This window comes from Papio anubis, chromosome 5 (assembly GCF_008728515.1).
Source record: "Papio anubis isolate 15944 chromosome 5, Panubis1.0, whole genome shotgun sequence".
NCBI lineage: Eukaryota > Metazoa > Chordata > Mammalia > Primates > Cercopithecidae > Papio > Papio anubis.
In genome coordinates, this window is record NC_044980.1 from 42,195,246 (window position 1) to 42,215,105 (window position 19,860).

Genomic DNA, 19,860 nt, shown 5'->3' on the forward strand with positions numbered 1-19,860 from the left:
GACACCCCCCGGCAGGGCTTCCTTTCTCCCTTGGGTCGCGGGGAGGAGAGGCGCCTCCTCCTCAGCCACCTAGGTTTACAGCCTATCAGAGGAAGGGTGGCGGGGTGGGGGTGCTGGCGGCGAGCCCCCCCAGCCCCTCGCTTACCTTCGTGGCGAGGCCAGCTCTTGGGCTTCGCTGCACGGCGCCAGGCCAGGCGCGCGGGGTGGTTGCTGCTGGAGCAGGAGCGGTCGGTGTGTGGATGTCCCGAGGTGAGGGCGCCGCTGTCGCGCCTGAGGCTCCCGGAGCTGTCAGAGGCGGCCGACCTGACCTGCAGAGGCCCAGAGCAAACCCCGCCCTCCAGCCTAGGCCGGCTCCGCAGCGGGGACCGAGACGCCCCGCAGCGTTTCCTGAAGGACCAATCCGGAGCAGGGGGCTGGCCTGGGGAAGGAGGGACAGGGGACCGGTAGGGCACCCGGACTCTGGCCTGGACCTCGTAGGCTGGCTTCTATGGCAGCCAGGAGGGAGGGGCAAGAGGGAGGGGACGCGCGGCGCAGGGACACCCAGTGCAGTCGCTCGGGGAGGGGGGTGGTTGGGCCTGACGCAAACAGGACCCCTTCTAGAGCCTGGATGGGAGCAGCTACATGGCCGAAAGCGGGCTGACACAGCTCCCACCAACATACGCCTCGTGCCGAGCCGTTCCAGCACTTCAGCAAGGGTTTCCTTGTCCTTGGGAGACGGTGACCCAGTAATCCTCCCAACAGAAAAGGGGTTTCCAGCAAACCACTGTGACAGCTCCTCCGGGTGAGTCGGGCAGGGTTTAGGTTCTGCAGAAAGAAGTGCTAATGCCACCCTCTGCCTGGATTCCTGGCATACATCAGGTTCTCCTGGTGCCACTTTGTCAGTGGCTCCTTAATCTCCTGCTATGGAGATACTCTCGGTTGTGACCTTCAAATGCCAAAGATTGTTTTTCTAGTTTACAAACTAGAAATACTGCCACTGGATTGAATGTAGAGTTGGAAATGGGATTCGCAAAATACTAAAACATACAGATTATAGTTACTGAAGTTTAAGCCCTTCCTTTTACAGAGAGAGAGAAAAAAAAAAGAGTTCAGAGGGGTCAGTTAACTTAGCAAGGGTCACACAGCTGATTAATGGCAGAGCCAGGACTGGACACCCTAAGCCATAGTTCCGTGAGCATTCTTTCTACTTCCTCCTGCTCCCCATCCTGTATTGATTGCCAGAGCAACGTTTACAAGAGCAAAAGTGTTAAGTAGCAAAACAACCCATGTCTACAATTCTTTTGTGGTAGAAATTAGGGAACCCCAAATTTCCTTTTTTGCTATTTGCCAGGCATTGTAATAAACACTTTTACAAAGAGTAACTGACTAAATCCTCATGATAGTCTATGGGTTAGGTACTGTTACTGTCATCCTTGTTTTGATAGATGGAGAAACTGAAGCCCAGAGAGGTTATAGGATTTGATCAAGATCACACAACTGTTGAATGCTGGCTCTGGGACTCTAACCCAGTTTGTTTGACTCCAGAGTTGATGTTCTTCATTATTACTCTCTCTGCTGCCTGTTTGTGTGGTGATTAAAGGGGTCAGGAACGGGAAGGGGAAGAAATAAAAACCTTGGACAGCTCCATGCACCGACCGTTGAGATTGGAAAGAAAATTGAAAAAACCTAAAACAATTGCTTCCTTGGCTTCTGAGAGTGGTCATCTACTTATGTAGAACAAGGGTTCTCTTGAGAAAATTTGTTTTTAAAGAGACATGCCCTCCTTAAAAGACAAGAGGTTTTGTTTTTGTCTTTGTTCTTTTTTAAGAGTAGTCTTTAAAACAGTACATGCCATCAGTCTATTTTCTTTCTAAAGCAATAAAATGCAGGGTGAAACTCTACATATTTTTAAAGATATAAAAGACCCCTTGAATTCATTAACATGACAATACACAGAATAAAATTTCATAGAGAAATTGCCTAGAAACCAAGAGCCTCAAACACCCAATCTGACAGAGGCTGTCTGTGACATAGATCCTCACCATCATACCTGAAAGAGCATGCACAAGGCAGAGTTGATGCTAGGTTCTAGTATCCCAAGATTACTGAAGTCTTTAGGCTAATACCATCACATTGGGAGTTAGGATTTCAACATATGAATTGGGAGATACAAAAATTTAGTCCATAACAGAACCCTTCCCAACAACAGAACCCTTCCCAACAACAGAACCCTTCCCAACTCTTATCTTTCTTTCAGGAATCTCTAATCGATACTATTCGTGTCAGACCTTCTCGTTCTACTTCATGTCTTTTCTCATATTCTCTAGATTTTTACATTTTGTGCTACATTCTAGGTAATTTCCTCAGATCTATCCTCTGTTCATGAATTTTCTCTTGCACTATATCTAATCAACTGTTTAACCTGCACACTGACTTTATGATAATGCAAATATAATTAAATCAAGAGGTAGAAGTTTGAGAGTGCCGATTTCAGCATCTTTCACAGCAGGGGGTGAATTTTTTTTTTTTTTTTTTTTTTGAGACGGAGTCTTGCTCTGTGCCCCAGGCTGGAGTGCAGTGGCGCGATCTCGGCTCACTGCAAGCTCCGCCCCCCCGGGTTCACGCCATTCTCCTGCCTCAGCCTCCCTATAGCTGGGACTACAGGCGCCCGCCACCTCGCCCGGCTATTTTTTTTGTATTTTTTAGTAGAGACGGGGTTTCACTGTGTTAGCCAGGATGGTCTCGATCTCCTGACCTCGTGATCCGCCCGTCTCGGCCTCCCAAAGTGCTGGGATTACAGGCTTGAGCCACCGCGCCCGGCCAGGGGGTGAATTTATAGTTTAAAATTGAATCACCTATTTACAACAACTAGTATTATCAAAATCCCTTTTTCCTTAAGTTTATAGGAAACTTGTAAGAACTAATATTTCTTGTGGTGAAAAACTTTCTTCTGAGGTTTAGCAATGTATTCTGCTTTCCTTCTTATTTCTGTTAAATCCAATAAAAATTAAACTGAAAGAATTAAAACTAGCATAGTGACCCTGTTTTTATTTTTACTTATTTATATATATATATATATATATATATATATATATTTTGAGATGGACTCTCACTCTGTCACCCTGGCTGGAGTGCAGTGGCTTGATCTCGGCTCACTGCAACCTCCACCTCCCAGGTTCAAGCTACTCTCCTATCTCAGCCTCCCGAGTAGCTGGGACTACAGATGCATGCCACCATGTCCAACTAATTTCTTTTTGTTTGTTTGTTTTTTGAGACGGAGTCTTGCTCAGTCTCCCAGGCTGGAGTGCAGTGGCACGATCTCGGCTCACTGCAAGCTCTGCCTTCCAGTTTCACTTCATTCTCCTGCCTCAGCCTCCAGCGTAGCTGGGACTCCAGGCGCCCGCCACCATGCCCAGCTAATTTTTTTGTATTTTTAGTAGAGACGGGGTTTCACCGTGTTAGCCAGGATGGTCTCGATATCCTGACCTCGTGATTCACCTGCCTTGGCCTCCCAGAGTGCTGGGATTACAGGCGTGAGCCACTGCGCCCTGCCTAATTTTTGTATTTTTAGTAGAGACGGGGTTTCGCCGTATTGGTCAGGCTGGTCTCAAACTCCTGACCTCAGGTGATCCACCTGTCTCAGCCTCCCAAAGTGCTGGGCTTAAAGGCATGACAACAGGCATGATAGCTGATGTCTAAGATTCCAAGCTATTGGATCTTCATTTGTGTGTACATATACATGTTTAGATGTGTTTATTTGTATATACACTTATTGTTATAAGTTATATCTACCAAAAGTGGCTTATAAGTAAAAGAGTACTCATAAATTAAGTAAATAAGCCTAAGCAATTTTAAAGTTCACATGACTTAAGTATAACTTAACTAAACCAGCTAGCTCTTTTATATATATATGCTTTAAGTTCTAGGGTACATGTGCACAATGTGCAGGTTTGTTACATATGTATACATGTGCCATGTTGGTGTGCTGCACCCATTAACTCATCATTTACATTAGATATATCTCCTAATGCTATCTCTCCCCCTTTCCTCCACCCCATGACAGGCCCCAGTGTGTAATATTCCTCACCCTGTGTCCAAGTGTTCTCATTGTTCAATTCCCACCCATGAGAGAGAACATGCGGTGTTTGGTTTTCTGTCCTTGCGATAGTTTGCTGAGAATGATGGTTTCCAGCTTCATCCATGTCCCTGCAAAGGACATGAACTCATCCTTTTATATGGCTGCATAATATTCCATGGTGTATATAAGCTAGCTTTAAAATTATTGGTGAAATAAAAACAAAATGCCTTCAGAATTGCCAGCATACATTTTGTCTGAATGTAATGTTTGTCTTTGCTAGATATTTTGAGATGTCAGTGTTTGGTATGGAAGGTTATAAAACTATAAACCCAGCCAAAACAAAATAATCTTGGTTTGTGTGCTTTCTTTTGATGAATGAGAGTAATTTATAAAAGGAAAATATCGCCGGGCGCGGTGGCTCAAGCCTGTAATCCCAGCACTTTGGGAGGCCGAGGCGGGTGGATCACGAGGTCAGGAGATCGAGACCATCCTGGCTAACATGGTGAAACCCCGTCTCTACTAAAAATACAAAAAACTAGCCGGGCGTGGTGGCGGGCGCCTGTAGTCCCAGCTACTCGGAGGCTGAGGCGGGAGAATGGCGTGAACCCGGGAGGCGGAGCTTGCAGTGAGCCGAGATCGCGCCACTGCACTCCAGCCTGGGCGACACAGCGAGACTCCGTCTCAAAAAAAAAAAAAAAAAGGAAAATATCTTGGGTCGCCCAAAAATTACTAGGCTGAAGAGAAGATTTGGGCTGGGAGCTGCTTGGGGAAAGCCTGCCTCATATTCTGTTCAATTTCACTGAGATAAATGCATATCTAATTGCCTCCTTTGGAAAGGCTAATCAGAAACTCAGAAGAATGCAACCGTTCCTTTCACGCCTACTTGTGACCTGGAAGCCCCAAGCCCCATCCCCTGCCTTTCTGACCTAACCAATGTTCATTTTACATGTTAATTGATATCTCCTGGCTTCCTTGTTAAAAGTGAAAGAATTGGCTGGGCACGGTAGTTTACGCCTGTAATCCCAGTACTTTGGGAGGCCGAAGCGGGCAAATCACGAAGCCAAGACATTGGGACCATCCTGGTCAACATGGTGAAATCCCGTCTCTACTAAAAATACAAAAAAATTAGCTGGGCGTGGTGGCCTGCGTCTGTAGTCCCAGCTACTCGGGAGGCTGAGATAGGAGAATAGCTTGAACCTGAGAGGCAGAGGTTCCAGTGAGCCGAGATGGCACCACTGCCCTCCAGCCTGGCGACAAGAGTGAGACTCCATCTCAAAAAAAAAAAAAAGGTGAAAGAATTGAGTACAGTGAATGGAATAAATGTTTTAGGTAAACTTTTTGCATAAATTAAAATCTTAAGAGTTATTTCTGATGCTCATTTAATATCTAGGTCATTTCCAATTATGAAAGGGTTGTGGACGGGCGTGGTGGCTCAGGCCTGTAATCCTAACAATTTGGGAGGCCTAGGTGGGTGGATCACGAGGTCAGGAGATCAAAACTATCCTCACCAACGTGGTGAAACCCCGTCTCTACTAAAAACACGAAAAAATTAGCCGGGCGTGGTGGTGGGCACCTGTAGTCCCAGCTACTCCGGAGGCTGAGACAGGAGAATGGTGTGAACCTGGGAGGCGGAGCTTGCAGTGAGTTGAGATTGCCCACTGCACTCCAGCTTGGGCAACAGAGCGAGACTCCATCTCAAAAAAAAAAAAGAAAAGGTTGTGATATGGGGAAATACGTTTCTAAAATTGTGGAATTGTTCTTATGTATAAATGCCTATATCTGATAGTTCAGGATTTCTTGCTTTTTAGAGTCTTACAAAAGTTTTAACTTACCAAGGATGAGAGTTCTCCTTAACACATAATTCTGTTTACAAAATGTGCCAGAAAGGGTTATTAGTGAGAAAAAGAATCATTTGTCTAATTCAGAAGTTATCCAAAAGTTAGTTCAAATTACAGATGTGAAAAGGTTATTTATGAAACAATGTAGTAAGGAATCATTAAGTAGGGAAGAAAACTATAGGAAACGTTTATGTAATAAAATGTTCTTTAAAACCTAATAGAGAATTGGAGACATTTGGCTAATTAACGTTTTCACAGTTAAAGCTCTTAGTCTTGATTACAGTAAAGTAAGAAGTATAGAGAAATGCATCAGCAGTTTGACAACTTTTTAAAAAATATAGTTAAGGCTCTAATTTGGTTCTGTGGATAGGTATTTTGTTTCCTATGCATTTCTAGCAAGCCATTATTTGTTCCATTTATCTGGAATTGCTAAGATACCTTTGTCGGGCCCACAGCAATTAATGGAGCACACAAGACTTTTAACCTTTAAGAGGGAGTTAAGAGTAGGGGTTTGGGGATAGCACTAGGAGATATCAGCTGTGACGGCTTGGAGAAACAGTGTAAACCAGCAGTATAAATAAGAGCAGAGCATTTATGAGTAGTTGAGAACGGTGAATAGGAGTATGATTAGACAGAAGATAGCAGGGATGACAAGGTTTTTGGGTCACAGTCCAAGTTGGTCTGGTGTCTGGAATGACACTGGGGCTTAATAAAAAGGACCGTCTCAAGCCTGTAATCCCAGCACTTTGGGAGGCCGAGACAGGTGGATCACGAGGTCAGGAGATCGAGATCATCCTGGCTAACACGGTGAAACCCCATCTCTACTAAAAAATACAAAAAACTAGCCGGGTGAGGTGGCGGGCGCCTGTAGTCCCAGCTACTCGGGAGGCTGAGGCAGGAGAATGGCGTGAACCCGGGAGGCGGAGCTTGCAGTGAGCTGAGATCCGGCCACTGCACTCCATCCTGGGCAACAGAGAGAGACTCCGTCTCAAAAATAAATAAATAAATAAAATAAAATAAAAAAATAAAAAGGACCATCTATACAGGAGCTTAAATGGGCTGTACCCTGTAGCATTCCGAGTACAGGCCTGAATTCTGAGAGGGCAAGTGGTAAAAGTATAGTCCAGTCCTTTTTAAGTTGGTGGCTGAGCTTGGTGAGGTGTTTTTAAAAGACTATTAGTCCGTTCTACCTTTCTTGAACATTGAGGACCGAAAGGGGTATGAAGCTTTGACTGAATACCAAGAGCCTGAAAAACTGTTTGAGTGATTTGACTAGTAAAGGCTGGTCCATTATCAGACTGTATAGAGGTGGGAAGGCCAAACCGAGGAATTATGTCTGACAGAAGGGAAAAAATGACCGCGGTGGCCTTCTCAGACCCTGTAGGAAAGGCCTCTACCTATCCAGTGAAAGTGTCTACCTAGACCAAGAGGTATTTTAGTTTCCTGACTTGAGGCATGTGAGTAAAGTCAATTTGCCCGTCCCGGGCGGGGGCAAATCCCTGAGCCTGATGTGTAGGGAAGGGAGAGGGCCTGAGAAATTTCTGAGGAGTAGTAGAATAGCAGATGGAACACTGAGAAGTGATTTCCTTAAGGATAGATTTCTAGGATGGAAAGGAAATGAGAGGTTCTAAGAGACAGGCTAACGGCTTGTAACCTAGATGGAAGAGGTTATGAAATGACAACAGAATAGAATGGGCCTGTGAGGCTGGAAGGAGATATTTTCCTTGGTCTAAGAACCATTTGCCTTGTGTGGGAAGAGATTGATAGGTAGAAGTCTCAGTGGGGGAGTAGGTGGGAGTGACCAATGTGAAGGAGGAAAACTGCTGTGAGGGGTAGAAGTTGGAACGCTAGCTGCCTTTTTTAGCTAACTTATCAGCATAAGCATTGTCCTGAGCGATGGGATCTGATGCCTTTTGATGGCTGCTTTTTTAGCTACCTTATCAGCGTAAGAGTTGTCTTGAGCGATGGTGGGGCGAGGAAAATAGATTTTGAAAGTTATGAGAACTGCAGAGAGTGAGTTGAGCATAGTTTGTGATTTTTAGGGCCTCTGAAAGTATTAAGACAGTGGCAGCCGCTGCACGCAGACATGAAGGCTAGGCTAAAACAGTAAGGTCAAGTTGTTTAGACAGAAAGGCTACAGGACGCAGTTCTGGCTCTTTTGTAAGAATTCTGACCGCACTAACCATGCCTAGGAAGGAAAGGAGTTGTTGTTTTGTAGAAGGGATTGGGGTTTGGGAGATTAGCCGGACACAATCAGCAGGGAGAGCATGTGTGTTTTCATGAGAATTATGCTGAGATAGGTAACAGATGAGGAAGAAATTTGGGCTTGACTGAAGTAATGGGGGCTGTCTGTGAAGCCTTGCGGCAGTACAGCCTAGGTAATTTGCTGAGCCTGATGGGTGTCAGGGTCAGTCCAAGTGAAAGCGAAGAGAGGCTGGGATGAAGGGTGCAAAGGAATAGTAAAGAAAGCATGTTTGAGATCCGGAACAGAATAATGGGTTGTGGAGGGAGGTATTGAGGATGGGTTTGGCACCATAGGGTGGATAGGCAAAACAATTTGGTTAATAAGGCGCAGATCCTGAACTAACTTGTAAGGCTTGACTAGTTTTAGGACAGGTAAAATGGGGGAATTGTAAGGAGAGTTTATAGGCTTTAAAAGGCTATGCTGTAACAGGCGAGGGATAACAGGCTTTAATCCTTTTAAAGCGTGCTGTGGGATGGGATATTGGTGTTGAGCAGGGTAAGGGTGATTAGGTTTTAATGGGATGGTAAGGTGTGCATGATCGGTCGCCAAGGAGGGAGTGGAGGTATCCTATACTTGTGGGTTAAGGTGGGGAGATACAAGGAGAGGATGCAAGGGAGACTTTGAACTGGGGGAAAAGGCGGCAATGAGGTGTGTCTGTAGCCCAGGAATAGTCAGGGAAGCAGATAATTTAGTTAAAATGTCTTGGCCTAATAAGGGAACTGGGCAGGTGGGGATAACTAAAAAGGAGTGCATTAAAGAATGTTGTCAAAGTTGGCACAAGAATTGGGGAGTTTTAAGAGGTTTAGAAACTCGGCCATCAATACCCACAATAGTTATGGAGACAAGGGAAACGGGCCTTTGAAAAGAAGGTAATGTGGAGTGGGTAGCCTCTGTATTGATTAAGAAGGGGACGGACTTACCTTCCACTGTGAGAGTTACCTAGAGTGTCTGTGATGGTCCTGTAGGCTTCTGAGGTGCTCGGCAGTGTCAGTCTTCAGCTGCTAAACCGAGAAGATCTGGGAGGGAGTTAGTCAGAGAGTCTTGGGCCAGAGTTCCAGGGGCTCTGGAAGTGACTGCCAGGTAAGTTGAACAGTCTGATTTTCAGTGGGGTCCTGCACAGATGGGACATGGTTTAGGAGGAATCCTGGGCTGTGGACATTTCTTGGCCTAGTGGCCAGATTTTCAGCACTTGTAGCAAGCTCCTGGGGGAGGCGGTCCTGGAGGAAAGCCTGGTTGCTGTGGTTCAGGCGTTTGGAGTTCTTGTGTGCTGGAGATGTGGCTGGGGTTTCTCTCACAGTGGAGGCAAGGAATTGCAACTCAGAAATACATTGCTACTTGGCTGCCTCTACTTTATTATTGTACACTTTGGAGGCAAGGTTAATTAAGTCCTGTTGTGCAGTTTGAGGGCTGGAATTTAATTTTTGGGGCTTTATTTAATTTCGGGAGCAGATTGGGTAATAAAATGTATATTGAGAATAAGACGGCCTTTTGACCTTTTAGGTAAAGCATCTCAGGGTTGCTGCCAAACAAGCCATGAACTGGGCTGGTTTTTTCATACTTGATGAAAAAGAGCCTAAACACTAATTGATTTGGGAGAGGTCAGATAAAGAAAAAGGAGCATGTACCCTGACTATGCCTTCAGCTCCAGCCACTTTCTCTAAGAGGAAATTGTTGGGCAGATGGGGAAGAGCTAGTTGCGGAACTAAACTGTAAGCCAGACCTGGTGTGAGGAGGGGAGGTGATAAAAGGATTATAGGGTGGGGGAGTGGAGGCTGAGGAAAAATTGGGACCTAGTTCGGCCTGGTGAGGAGGGGAGAGGTCAGATGGGTCTGTGGAAAAGGAAGATTAGAAAGACTCAGCGACGCCTGTGGTTGGGACTGAGGGGACAGGCGGGAGGGAAAGAAGGAAGATTTGGGACGAGTTGCATTGGGAACAGAGACTAGGGAGGGACTGATATATAAAAGAATTCCTGGACGTCAGGCACCTCAGACCATTTGCCCATTTTACGATAATAATTATTAGATCTTGTAGGATGGAAAATCGAGAAAGTGCCGTTTTCTGGCTATTTGGATCTACTGTCGAGTTTGTATTGAGGTCAAGCGGCATTGTAAAAGAAAATAAGGCTTTTAGGTTTTAGGTCAGGTGTGAGTTGAAGAGGTTTTAAGTTTTTGAGAATACAGGCTAAGGGAGAAGAGGGAGGAATGGAGGGTGGAAGGTTGCCTATAGTGAAGGAGGCAAGTCCAGAGAAAAGAGAGAGTAGAGACACGGAGAGAAGGGGTTGGGGGGTTCTTGCCCTCCAGAAACGCGGGAAAGGGGTCGGGACGTGGAGATAAGGGGTCGGGGCATGGAGATAAGGGGTCGGGGGGTTCTTGCTCCCCAGAAAAGCCGAGAAGGGGTTGGGGGTTCTTGCCCCGCACCAGAAAAGCAGAGAAGGGGTAGAGACAGGGAGAGAAGGGGTTGGGGGTGCTTGTCCCCACCCAGAAAAGCAGTACTTGCCACTAAGTGTGAAGGACCAAGGCAGGCTTCCCTGCGTGGGAAGACACCTCTGAAACGTGAGTGAATAATCAGGTGGGCATCCCCGCATGATTAAACACCAAGGGAAGACTGTCTTCCTGAGTCTAGTCCATGGATAAAATGCATCTCCTTTATCTCTACCAGAAAAGGAAAGGAACTGAAATTAAGAGAAGGGAAAGATTGAAGTGTGGCGTCAAGATTGAAAGGAGAAAGAGGTTGAAGGATAGTGAGAAAGGTTGGAGAAGACAGTAAAAAGAGGCCGCTTACCGGATTTAAAATTGGTGAGATGTTCCTTGGGCTGGTTGGTCTGAGGACCAGACGTCGTAGGTGGATCTTTCTCACGGAGCAAAAAGCAGGAGGACAGAGGATTGATTTCCCAAGTGAGGTCCCCCGATCCGAGTCAAGGCACCAAAATGTCATGTGTGTCCGTGTGAAAAGACCACCAAACAGGCTTTGTGTGAGCAATAAAGCTTTTTAATCACCTCAGTGCAGGCGGACTGAGTCTGAAAAGAGAGCGAAGGGAGATGAGGTGGGGCCGTTTTATAGGATTTGGGCAGGTAAAGGAAAATTACAGTCAAAGGGGGGTTGTTCTCTGGCAGGCAGGAGTGGAGGTCACAAGGTGCTCAGTGGGGGAGCTTTTTGAGCCAGGATGAGCCAGGAAAAGGAATTTCACAAGGTAATGTCATCACTTAAGGCAAGGACCGGCCATTTTCACTTCTTTTGTGGTGGAATGTCATCAGTTAAGGCAGGGGCAGGGCATTTTCACTTATTTTGTGATTCTTCAGTTACTTCAGGCCATCTGGGCAATATACGTGCAAGTCACAGGGGATGCAATGGCTTGGCTTGGGCTCAGAGGACTGACATTAAGTATACTCAATATGTATGGGATTTCTAAAATTCTAATGTCTAAGTATATGCTATCAATTATAATTATGGTTATTATGTTAAGTTATTGTAAACCACAGAAATAACCAAATTTCCTTGCATAAATCTACTAACCCAAGTAGAACAAAAAAATTAATTAAATACCAAGGAAATACTTTGTCAGATTTTCATGTTAAACCAGCTGATACTAAAATTGTTTAAATATACAATTTAGGCTGGGTGCAGTGGCTCATACCTGTAATCCCAGCACTTTGCGAGGCTGAGGCAGGTGGATCACAAGGTCAGCAGTTCGAGACCAGCCTGACCAATGTGGTGAAAGCCCGTCTCTACTAAAAATACAAAAATTAGCTGGGCATGGTGGTGCGGGCCTGTAATCCCAGCTATTCGGGAGCCTGAGGCAGGAGAATTACTTGAACTCAGGAGGTGGAGGTTGCAGTGAGCTGAGATCACACCACTGCACTCCAGCTGGGGCAACAGAGCAAGACTCTGTCTCGAAAATAAACAAACAAACAGTTTAATAAACTCCATGGTCTAAGTCAAATCACCCATGATAATCCATCAGTTATCAGTGCTATGCACCTAATTTGGAAAAACTAGTAGTATTCAAGAGGATACAAGTCTAATGTTAATTAAGCATGGATTCATGGAGAACCAGGATGGACACCTTGTCGTTCCTGAGTCCTTAATGCTTTTATTATTAATAGTTCTGCATTGTATGACTCATCATGGAAAAGATAAAATGATCCAATTTGAATACATTGGTGTTGTGACTTATAAGTTACTAAAATAGTTTTTTGTTTTTTTTTTTTGAGATGGAGTCTGGCTCTGTCGCCCAGGCTGGAGTGCAGTGGCCGATCTCAGCTCACTGCAAGCTCCGCCTCCCGGGTTCACGCCATTCTCCTGCCTCAGCCTCCCGAGTAGCTGGGACTACAGGCGCCCGCCACCTCGCCCGGCTAGTTTTTTTTTTTTTTTGTATTTTTTAGTAGAGACGGGGTTTCACCGTGTTCGCCAGGATGGTCTCGATCTCCTGACCTCGTGATCCGCCCGTCTCGGCTTCCCAAAGTGCTGGGATTACAGGCTTGAGCCACCGCGCCCGGCCTACTAAAATAGTTTATAACCAATGTGTGATCCCATATTCATGGAAAAAAACAAAGCTTCAGGTATATTTGGTCACCTGATGGGCCTTTTAAATTTTTTTTTTTTTGAGATGGAGTCTTGCTCTGTCACCCAGGCTGGAGTACAGTGGCACAATCTCTGCTCACTGCAAGCTCGGCCTCCCAGGTTCACGCCATTCTCCTGCCTAAGCCTCCCAAGTAGCTGGGACTACAGGTGCCCACCACCATGCCCGGCTAATTTTTGTATTTTTAGTAGAGACGGGGTTTCACCATGTTAGCCAAGATGGTCTCGATCTCCTAACCTCGTGATCCACCCACCTCGGCCTCCCAAAGTGCTGGGATTACAGGCGCGAGCCACCGCGTCCGGCCTTACACATTTTATAAAGGGATTTCATTCAATTATTATTTTCAATGTATGTTTTCTGGTGGTATACAAGCTCTCCCATGCAAGAAGGCTGAATGGTAAATTATTATGCTACAGTGTATTTTCAACAGGAAAGAAAGCTTTTTATGGTTTGAACCTTCTGAGAACATTAAAGAAAAACTATTCTTGCCATCCATACTACAACAAAACCTTGGAACCTTGAACTGTGGATTCATAATCTCACAACTAAGAAGGGTCCCTCCACGCTCTTGGAGCTGTACATCCTTGGAACCCTTGGGATAAGACTAACCAGGGAAGTTTCTCCTCAGAAGAAGAAGCCATCCTTGATGTGAACAACTTTTCCCAAGTTCACAGACTTCTATCATGAAACTCTGAATATTTTTTTATTGCTTATGCCTCTATGAACAATGAAAGTGGAAAGGAGTCTGTTATGTGCACTTATGGGGTATACTTTTATTTGTGAAGAAGTCTACAGCCATCCTTATAAATGAATAACCTTATACTTAGATAGATAAAAAATAGTAGGCCCAAGGCTAAGCATGATGGCTCTTGCCTGTAATCCCAGCACTTTGGGAGGCTGAGGCAGGCGTATCACTTGAGGTCAGGAGTTTGAGACCAGCCTAGCCTGGCCAACATGGTGAAACCCTGTCTGTACTAAAAATATGGAAATCAGCCAGGCATGGTGGCGGGCGCCTGTAATCCTAGCTCCTAGGGAGGCTGATGCAGGAGAATGACTTGAATCTGGGAGGTGGAGGTTGCAGTGAACCAAGATGTCGCCACTGCACTCCAGCCTGGGTCTCAAGAAGGCAATGATTAGAAATGTATCCCCCATAATAGGCTCTATAGCAGATTTTTTTTTTTTTTTTTTTTTTCTGAGTGGAATTTCACTCTTTTTGCCCAGGCTGGAGTGCAATGGGTGCACTATCGGCTCACTGCAACCTCTGCCTCCCAGATTCAGGTGATTCTCCTGCCTCAGCCTCCCGACCAGCTGGGATTACAGGCACGCACCATCACACCCGGCTAATTTTGTATTTTTTTAGTAGAGACAGGGTTTCACCATGTTGACCAGGCAGATATTGAACTCCTGACCTGAGGTAATCTGCCCGTGTCCACCTCCCAAAGTACTGGGATTACAAGCGTGAGCCACCGCGCCCAGCCTACGCAGATTCTACTGTAAAGGTTACAGTTACACAACAGACTTTGTATTCTCTTGTGAAAGTTATGATAGAATTAGCTGAACAGAGAAGTATCTGTGCAGCTGCTCCACTCATGGCCTTTGGAGAAAACATTAAGTATTATAGAAATTCAGTTGTAGGCCGGGCGCAGTGGTTTATGCCTGTAATCCCAGCGCTTTGGGAGGTGGAGGCGGGCGGATCACGAGGTCAGGAGATTGAGACCATCCTGGCTGACACAGTGAAACCCCATCTCTACTAAAAAAAATACAAAAAAAATTAGTTGGGCAGCTGGACTTGGTGGTGAGTGCCTGTAGTCCCAGCCACTCGGGAGGCTGAGGCAGGAGAATGGCGTGAACCCGGGAGGTGGAGCTTGCAGTGAGTGGAGGTCGTGCCACTGCACTCCAGCCTGGGCGACAAAGCAAGACTCCATCTCAAAAAAAAAAAAAAAAAAATTCAGTTGTAGCAGATTAATGAAGAAACTGCTTAGTTAAGTCATTGTTTGATCAATTTGATTTTAGGTTTGGTTTATGGGAACCTCAGGTAAAGGGCACACTTCAAACTCTTGCTATTATCCTCCCAATGGTCATAATAATAGTCTCCCTGGGGTGCTGTATTCTCTCAAAGGTTTTAAATGCTTGTATGCAGCCATCTCTAGAGCATCATATGATCGCTCTTCAACTGGAATGACAGGAGCTGAAAGAAATATGCAACCGGATGGGTGTGGTGGCTCATGCCTGTAATCCCAGCACTTTGTGAGGCCGAGGCGGGCGGATTACCTGAGGTCAGGAGTTTGTGACCAGCCTGGCCAACATGACAAAACCCCATCCTCTACTAAAAATGCAAAAATTACCCCGGCGTGGTGGTGAGCGCCTGTAATGCCAGCTACTTGGGAGGCTGAGGCAGGAGAATTGCGGGAACCGGAGAGACAGAGGTTGCAGTAAGCCAAAATCACACCACTGCACTCCAGCCTGGGGAGACAGAGCAAGACTCCGTCTCAAGAAAGAAAAAAAAAAAAAAAAAATATGTACCACCAGGAAGACATCATAACCTATAAATGACGCTCTAAGACTGGAAACCCAAGATGATGGTAACTGAGAGTGGCACTAGGCCCTAAGTTTTGGTCACACTCTCACCAAAGTGAGAACCTGCCCCAAAAGGGGTTTTTTAAACAAAATTCTGGGAGGCCATTGTTTTGGACTAAGCTCATATATTAGGCCCCAGTAGACCAAACCAAATCAAAATGGAGTTGCTTGTGCTAAGACTTTAAAGAAACACATAGATTCTAGAACAAGCCAGGTTTTGGGTTTTTTTCCTGCAAATCTCTCCTTTTTTATTTTATTTTATTTTATTTTTTTGAGACAGAGTCTCACTCTGTCACTCAGGCCGGAGTGCAGTGGCACGATCTTGACTTACTGCAACCTCTGTCTCCCAGGTTCAAATGATTCTCCTGCCTCAGCCTCCGGAGTAGCTGGGATTACAGGCGTGTGCGCCACCACGCCCAGCTAATTTTTGTATTTTTAGTAGAGACGGGGTTTCACCATGTTGGTCAGGCTGGTCTCGAACTCCTGACCTCAGGCGATCCACCCGCCTTGGCCTCCCAAAGTGCTGGGATTACAGGTGTGAGTCACTGCGCCCCCCCTAAATCTTTTAATTAAATTCATTTCCTCTTGCCTAGCGACTATGAAGCTTTAGTTGATCACACAACAAAAGTTCCAGCCAGTGCCAGGTGAAGAAACCACCGCTGGCCATCAAGAAGCTACCCTGCCTCCACTACACAGAGCAAAGCAAGAGTTCCGTTATCCCCAGTAGGTAGGGACTACACCCCAAGCCAGCATGTAGCAGTTACAGGAGAAAGACCATAGGTCCCTCCTCCTCCCATAAAGATTTATGAGGATCACATCTCTCAGTGGGGAGATGAGACAGGAAAATAGGGTCTAGAGGCAGGGAACCTAAGGCCAATTCACACGTCAGCTATGACAGGAAATATCCTCTTCATAGGGCATATGCTGAGTAAATGGCTTTGTAACTTTACTGCATCCTCTTCATTCACATAAGGTATACATCAAGTAAACAATGGAATCCTCTAAAGGGTATTTAAATTCTCCGAAATTCTGTAACGGGGCCTTTGAGCCCCTATGCTTGGGCCTGCTCGCACACTGTGGGGTGTATTTTTATTTTCAATAAATCTCTGCTTTTGTTGCTTCATTCTTTCCTTGCTTTGTTTGTGCATTTTGTCCAATTCTTTGTTCAAGATGCCAAGAACCTGGACACCCTCTCCCGGAAACAGGTGTGTGGTCCAACAATGCATGTTTCAACAAGATTCTGATGTTTGCTAAAGTTAGAGAACCATTCCCTAAATGATGTAGTCTCAGGGCAAGAAGATACTAAAAGGCAATTGGCTGCATGTATCTTGTCGGCTTTTCTGATCTCTTGTCCCCTGCACTTCCAACTCCATCAAGAACTGGTATGGATTCCAAAAAAGAATGCAGCTGATTATCCTATGCTTTGTGTAATCCAATGTAGTCAACTACAAAGAAATCTCATAGAGAGTTATTTTAGTGACCAAGAGTGTAGTCTGTGAAGTCAGGCATGCTCAATTCAAGTATTGGCTCCACTTCCAACAAGCTGTTTCTCAGCTTCTCCTTCTCTTCCTTTCCTCTGTTTGTAAACTGATAGCTAATAATACAGTCACTTCAATGAGGATATTGAGATAACTAAATGTATTCAAAACCATAAAGGATAGCTATTATGTTACAATAATTTTTTTCTTTCCCAGACTGCATTTTGATACAAATACAAAGGTGAGGATATTGCTTCAGTTGAATAGTTAAGAGTCATATTTGGCTGGCCACAGGGGTCCTGCCTGTAATCTAAGCACTTTGGGAGGCCGAGGTGGGTAGAGTGCTTGAGCCCAGGAGATTTAAATCAGCATGGGCAACACAGAAAGACTATTTCTACAAAAAATGCAAAAAGGAGCTGGGTGTGGTACATGCACCTGTAGTCAGAGCTACTCAAGAGGCTGAAGTGGGAGGACTGCTTGAGCCCAGAAGGTGAAGGCTGCAGTAAGCCGAGGTTGCGCCACTGCACTGTAGCCTGGGTGACACAACGAGACCCTGTCTAAAAAAAAAAAGAAAGTATTTATAGGGACATGTTGGGTTGCAGGAAGGGCAAAGAGAAAAAGATTGAATTGCAGGAAGGGCGAAGAGAAAAAGATTGAATTCATGTGCTGCCTTCTTTACCATGTCGATGGAATTAATGAAGTTACATTTGTAGGTCAGGGAGTAGAGTTTTAAGTTCAGACTATTATGACAGCCTCTGTATTTATGGGTTTTAAAGTAAGAAATGTCTAGGCTTCTAACTATGAAGGATTTTATTAACTGGTGGGGTGATAAGGGTTTGTTTTAATTCCTACTTCTCATTTGAATCCTTTATGACAAATCCTGTAAGAGGTATAGCACAGGTCAGCAGATTACACAAGAGAAATAGTCTAGACGTCCCTCTCCTGATGTAATTAACACAAAGGTCAGTGTTAACCTAATGAATTCAAAGCTATTAAGTTTTCTCCAACAAAATCAGGCTAAACTTTGTAGGTCAGGCAGTTGTTTGTAATTTTGCATGTAAGAGTTATAAAATACTTTTTATGTGACTAGTTTAATGATCATAGGATCACTTGTTTAAAACAATCAACCCATGTTAAATTGAAAATGTGAATTAAAATCCACTTGATTGGTAAAGATTATCTACATTTAGGCCTCACTCTATGGCTTAATAAGCCTGTTGGCTTATTCAAACTATGAAATGGGTAGTTAGAGAACTTTCATGGACCCTTCCAACAATGAAATCTTTATTTATTTATTTATTTATTTATTTTTGAGACGGAGTCTCGCTGTGTTGCCCAGGCTGGAGTGCAGTGGCCGGATCTCAGCTCACTGCAAGCTCCGCCTCCCAGGTTCACGCCATTCTCCTGCCTCAGCCTCCAGAGTAGCTGGGACTACAGGTGCCGCCACCTCGCCTGGCTAGTTTTTTGTATTTTTTAGTAGAGACGGGGTTTCACCGTGTTAGCCAGGATGGTCTCGATCTCCTGATCTCGTGATCCGCCCGTCTCGGCCCCCCAAAGTGCTGGGATTACAGGCTTGAGCCACCGTGCCCGGCCCCAACAATGAAATCTTTAATTCCAAGTTCAAACTAGTGGGAGCAGAAGCATTCAAATTCTCATGAAAAGGTTCCTATATTCAGTATTATCTGAGTATGGTAGCCTTTTTATTTTTATTTATTTATTTTGAGATGGAGTCTGGCTGTGTCGCCTAGGCTGGAGTGCAGTGGCACCATCTTGGCTCACTGCAACCTCCATCTCTTGGTTCAAGCGATTCTCCTGCCTCAGCCTCCTGAGTAGCTGGGATTACAGGTGTCCACCACCATGCCTGGTTCATTTCGTAGTTTTAGTAGAGATGGGGTTTCATCATGTTGGCCCAGGCTGGCCTCGAACTCCTGACCTGGTGATCTGCCCGCCTTGGCCTCCCAAAGTGTTGGGATTACAGCCGTGAGCAACTGCACCCAGCCAGGCAGCCTTTTTAAACTGGTAAGACTACAAGAGCCTTCTGGTTTTGTACATATCCAAAAGATGTCTAGTTTTTAAACGCATTGCTAATGTATTCAGTTTAGTTTTTCAATCTCAAATGATAGGTGTGATATAATAAAAAAAAAAAAATAGGCCAAGAGCGGTGGCTCACGCCTGTAATATCAACACTTTGGGAGGCTGAGGTGGGTGGATCACCTTAAGTTGAGAGTTCGAGACCTACCTGACCAATGTGGTGAAACCCCGTCTCTACTGAAAATACAAAAATTAGCCGGGCATGGTGGCGCATGCCTGTAATCCCAGCTACTCGAGAGGCTAAGGCATGAGAATCGCTTGAACCTGGGAGGCGGAGGTTGCGGTGAGCAGAGATTGCACCACTGCACTCCAGCCTGGGCAACAAGAGTGAAGCTGTCTAAAAACAAAACAAAAAAATGGATTTGGGTTTTTCTACCTGGTTCCCTGCACACAGCTCCAAAAATTCTTGGAATTTCCAGAATGTCTTTTGTTATTCATTACAAGCCCCTTTTGACCTTACCAGTTTATGCTAATGAGATGACTATTGGCAGAGGGGCCCCTAGAGAGTTTCAAGATGGGCGTGGGTCACTAGAGGAACCCTAGGAAAGGTAATGTACCTTTGTCCTTGATCTTTACCTTGTGGTCAAAACTCGTTTTAAAATCCTTGTTTCATACCTTGGCTTAAGGGCACAGTATGCGCTATTTTCAGCATTCAAAATTCACTAGACACTAACTAGCAATTTACATATTTGAGACCACTATCTGTTAAGAGTTGTTTTTTTTCTTGAACAACTCAGGAATATTGGCATCCTAAGGCAAACTGAAAATTCACTGGGATATAATTTAATTGTAGTATCGGTATTTTCCAATTTCAAATACAAAATACACTGTTAAACCATATTAAAGGGCTACAACTATTACCCTCACCTGAGACCTCCAGGGAGAGGATGGGCTGAAGATTGAGTCTGGTCGCCAATAATTCAATCAGTCGAGGTTATAAAATCTCAGTAAGGGAGCTTCTGAGTTGAACACATCAACATGCTGGGAAAGTGGCA

At 45.1% G+C, this 19,860-nt stretch overlaps 1 protein-coding gene across 1 annotated transcript in view; it reads left to right on the forward strand.

Annotated features, from left to right (window-relative positions):
* The first annotated feature begins 207 nt into the window (after positions 1-207).
* LOC108586275 (bcl-2-binding component 3, isoforms 3/4-like) overlaps positions 208-19,860 on the forward strand; it is a 70,857-nt gene continuing 51,204 nt past the window's right edge. The window contains exon 1 of the mRNA XM_017959518.3: positions 208-781. Coding sequence (XP_017815007.1) covers positions 240-781 — 542 coding nt within the window. The 5' untranslated portion in view covers positions 208-239. The remainder of the gene's footprint in view (positions 782-19,860) is intronic.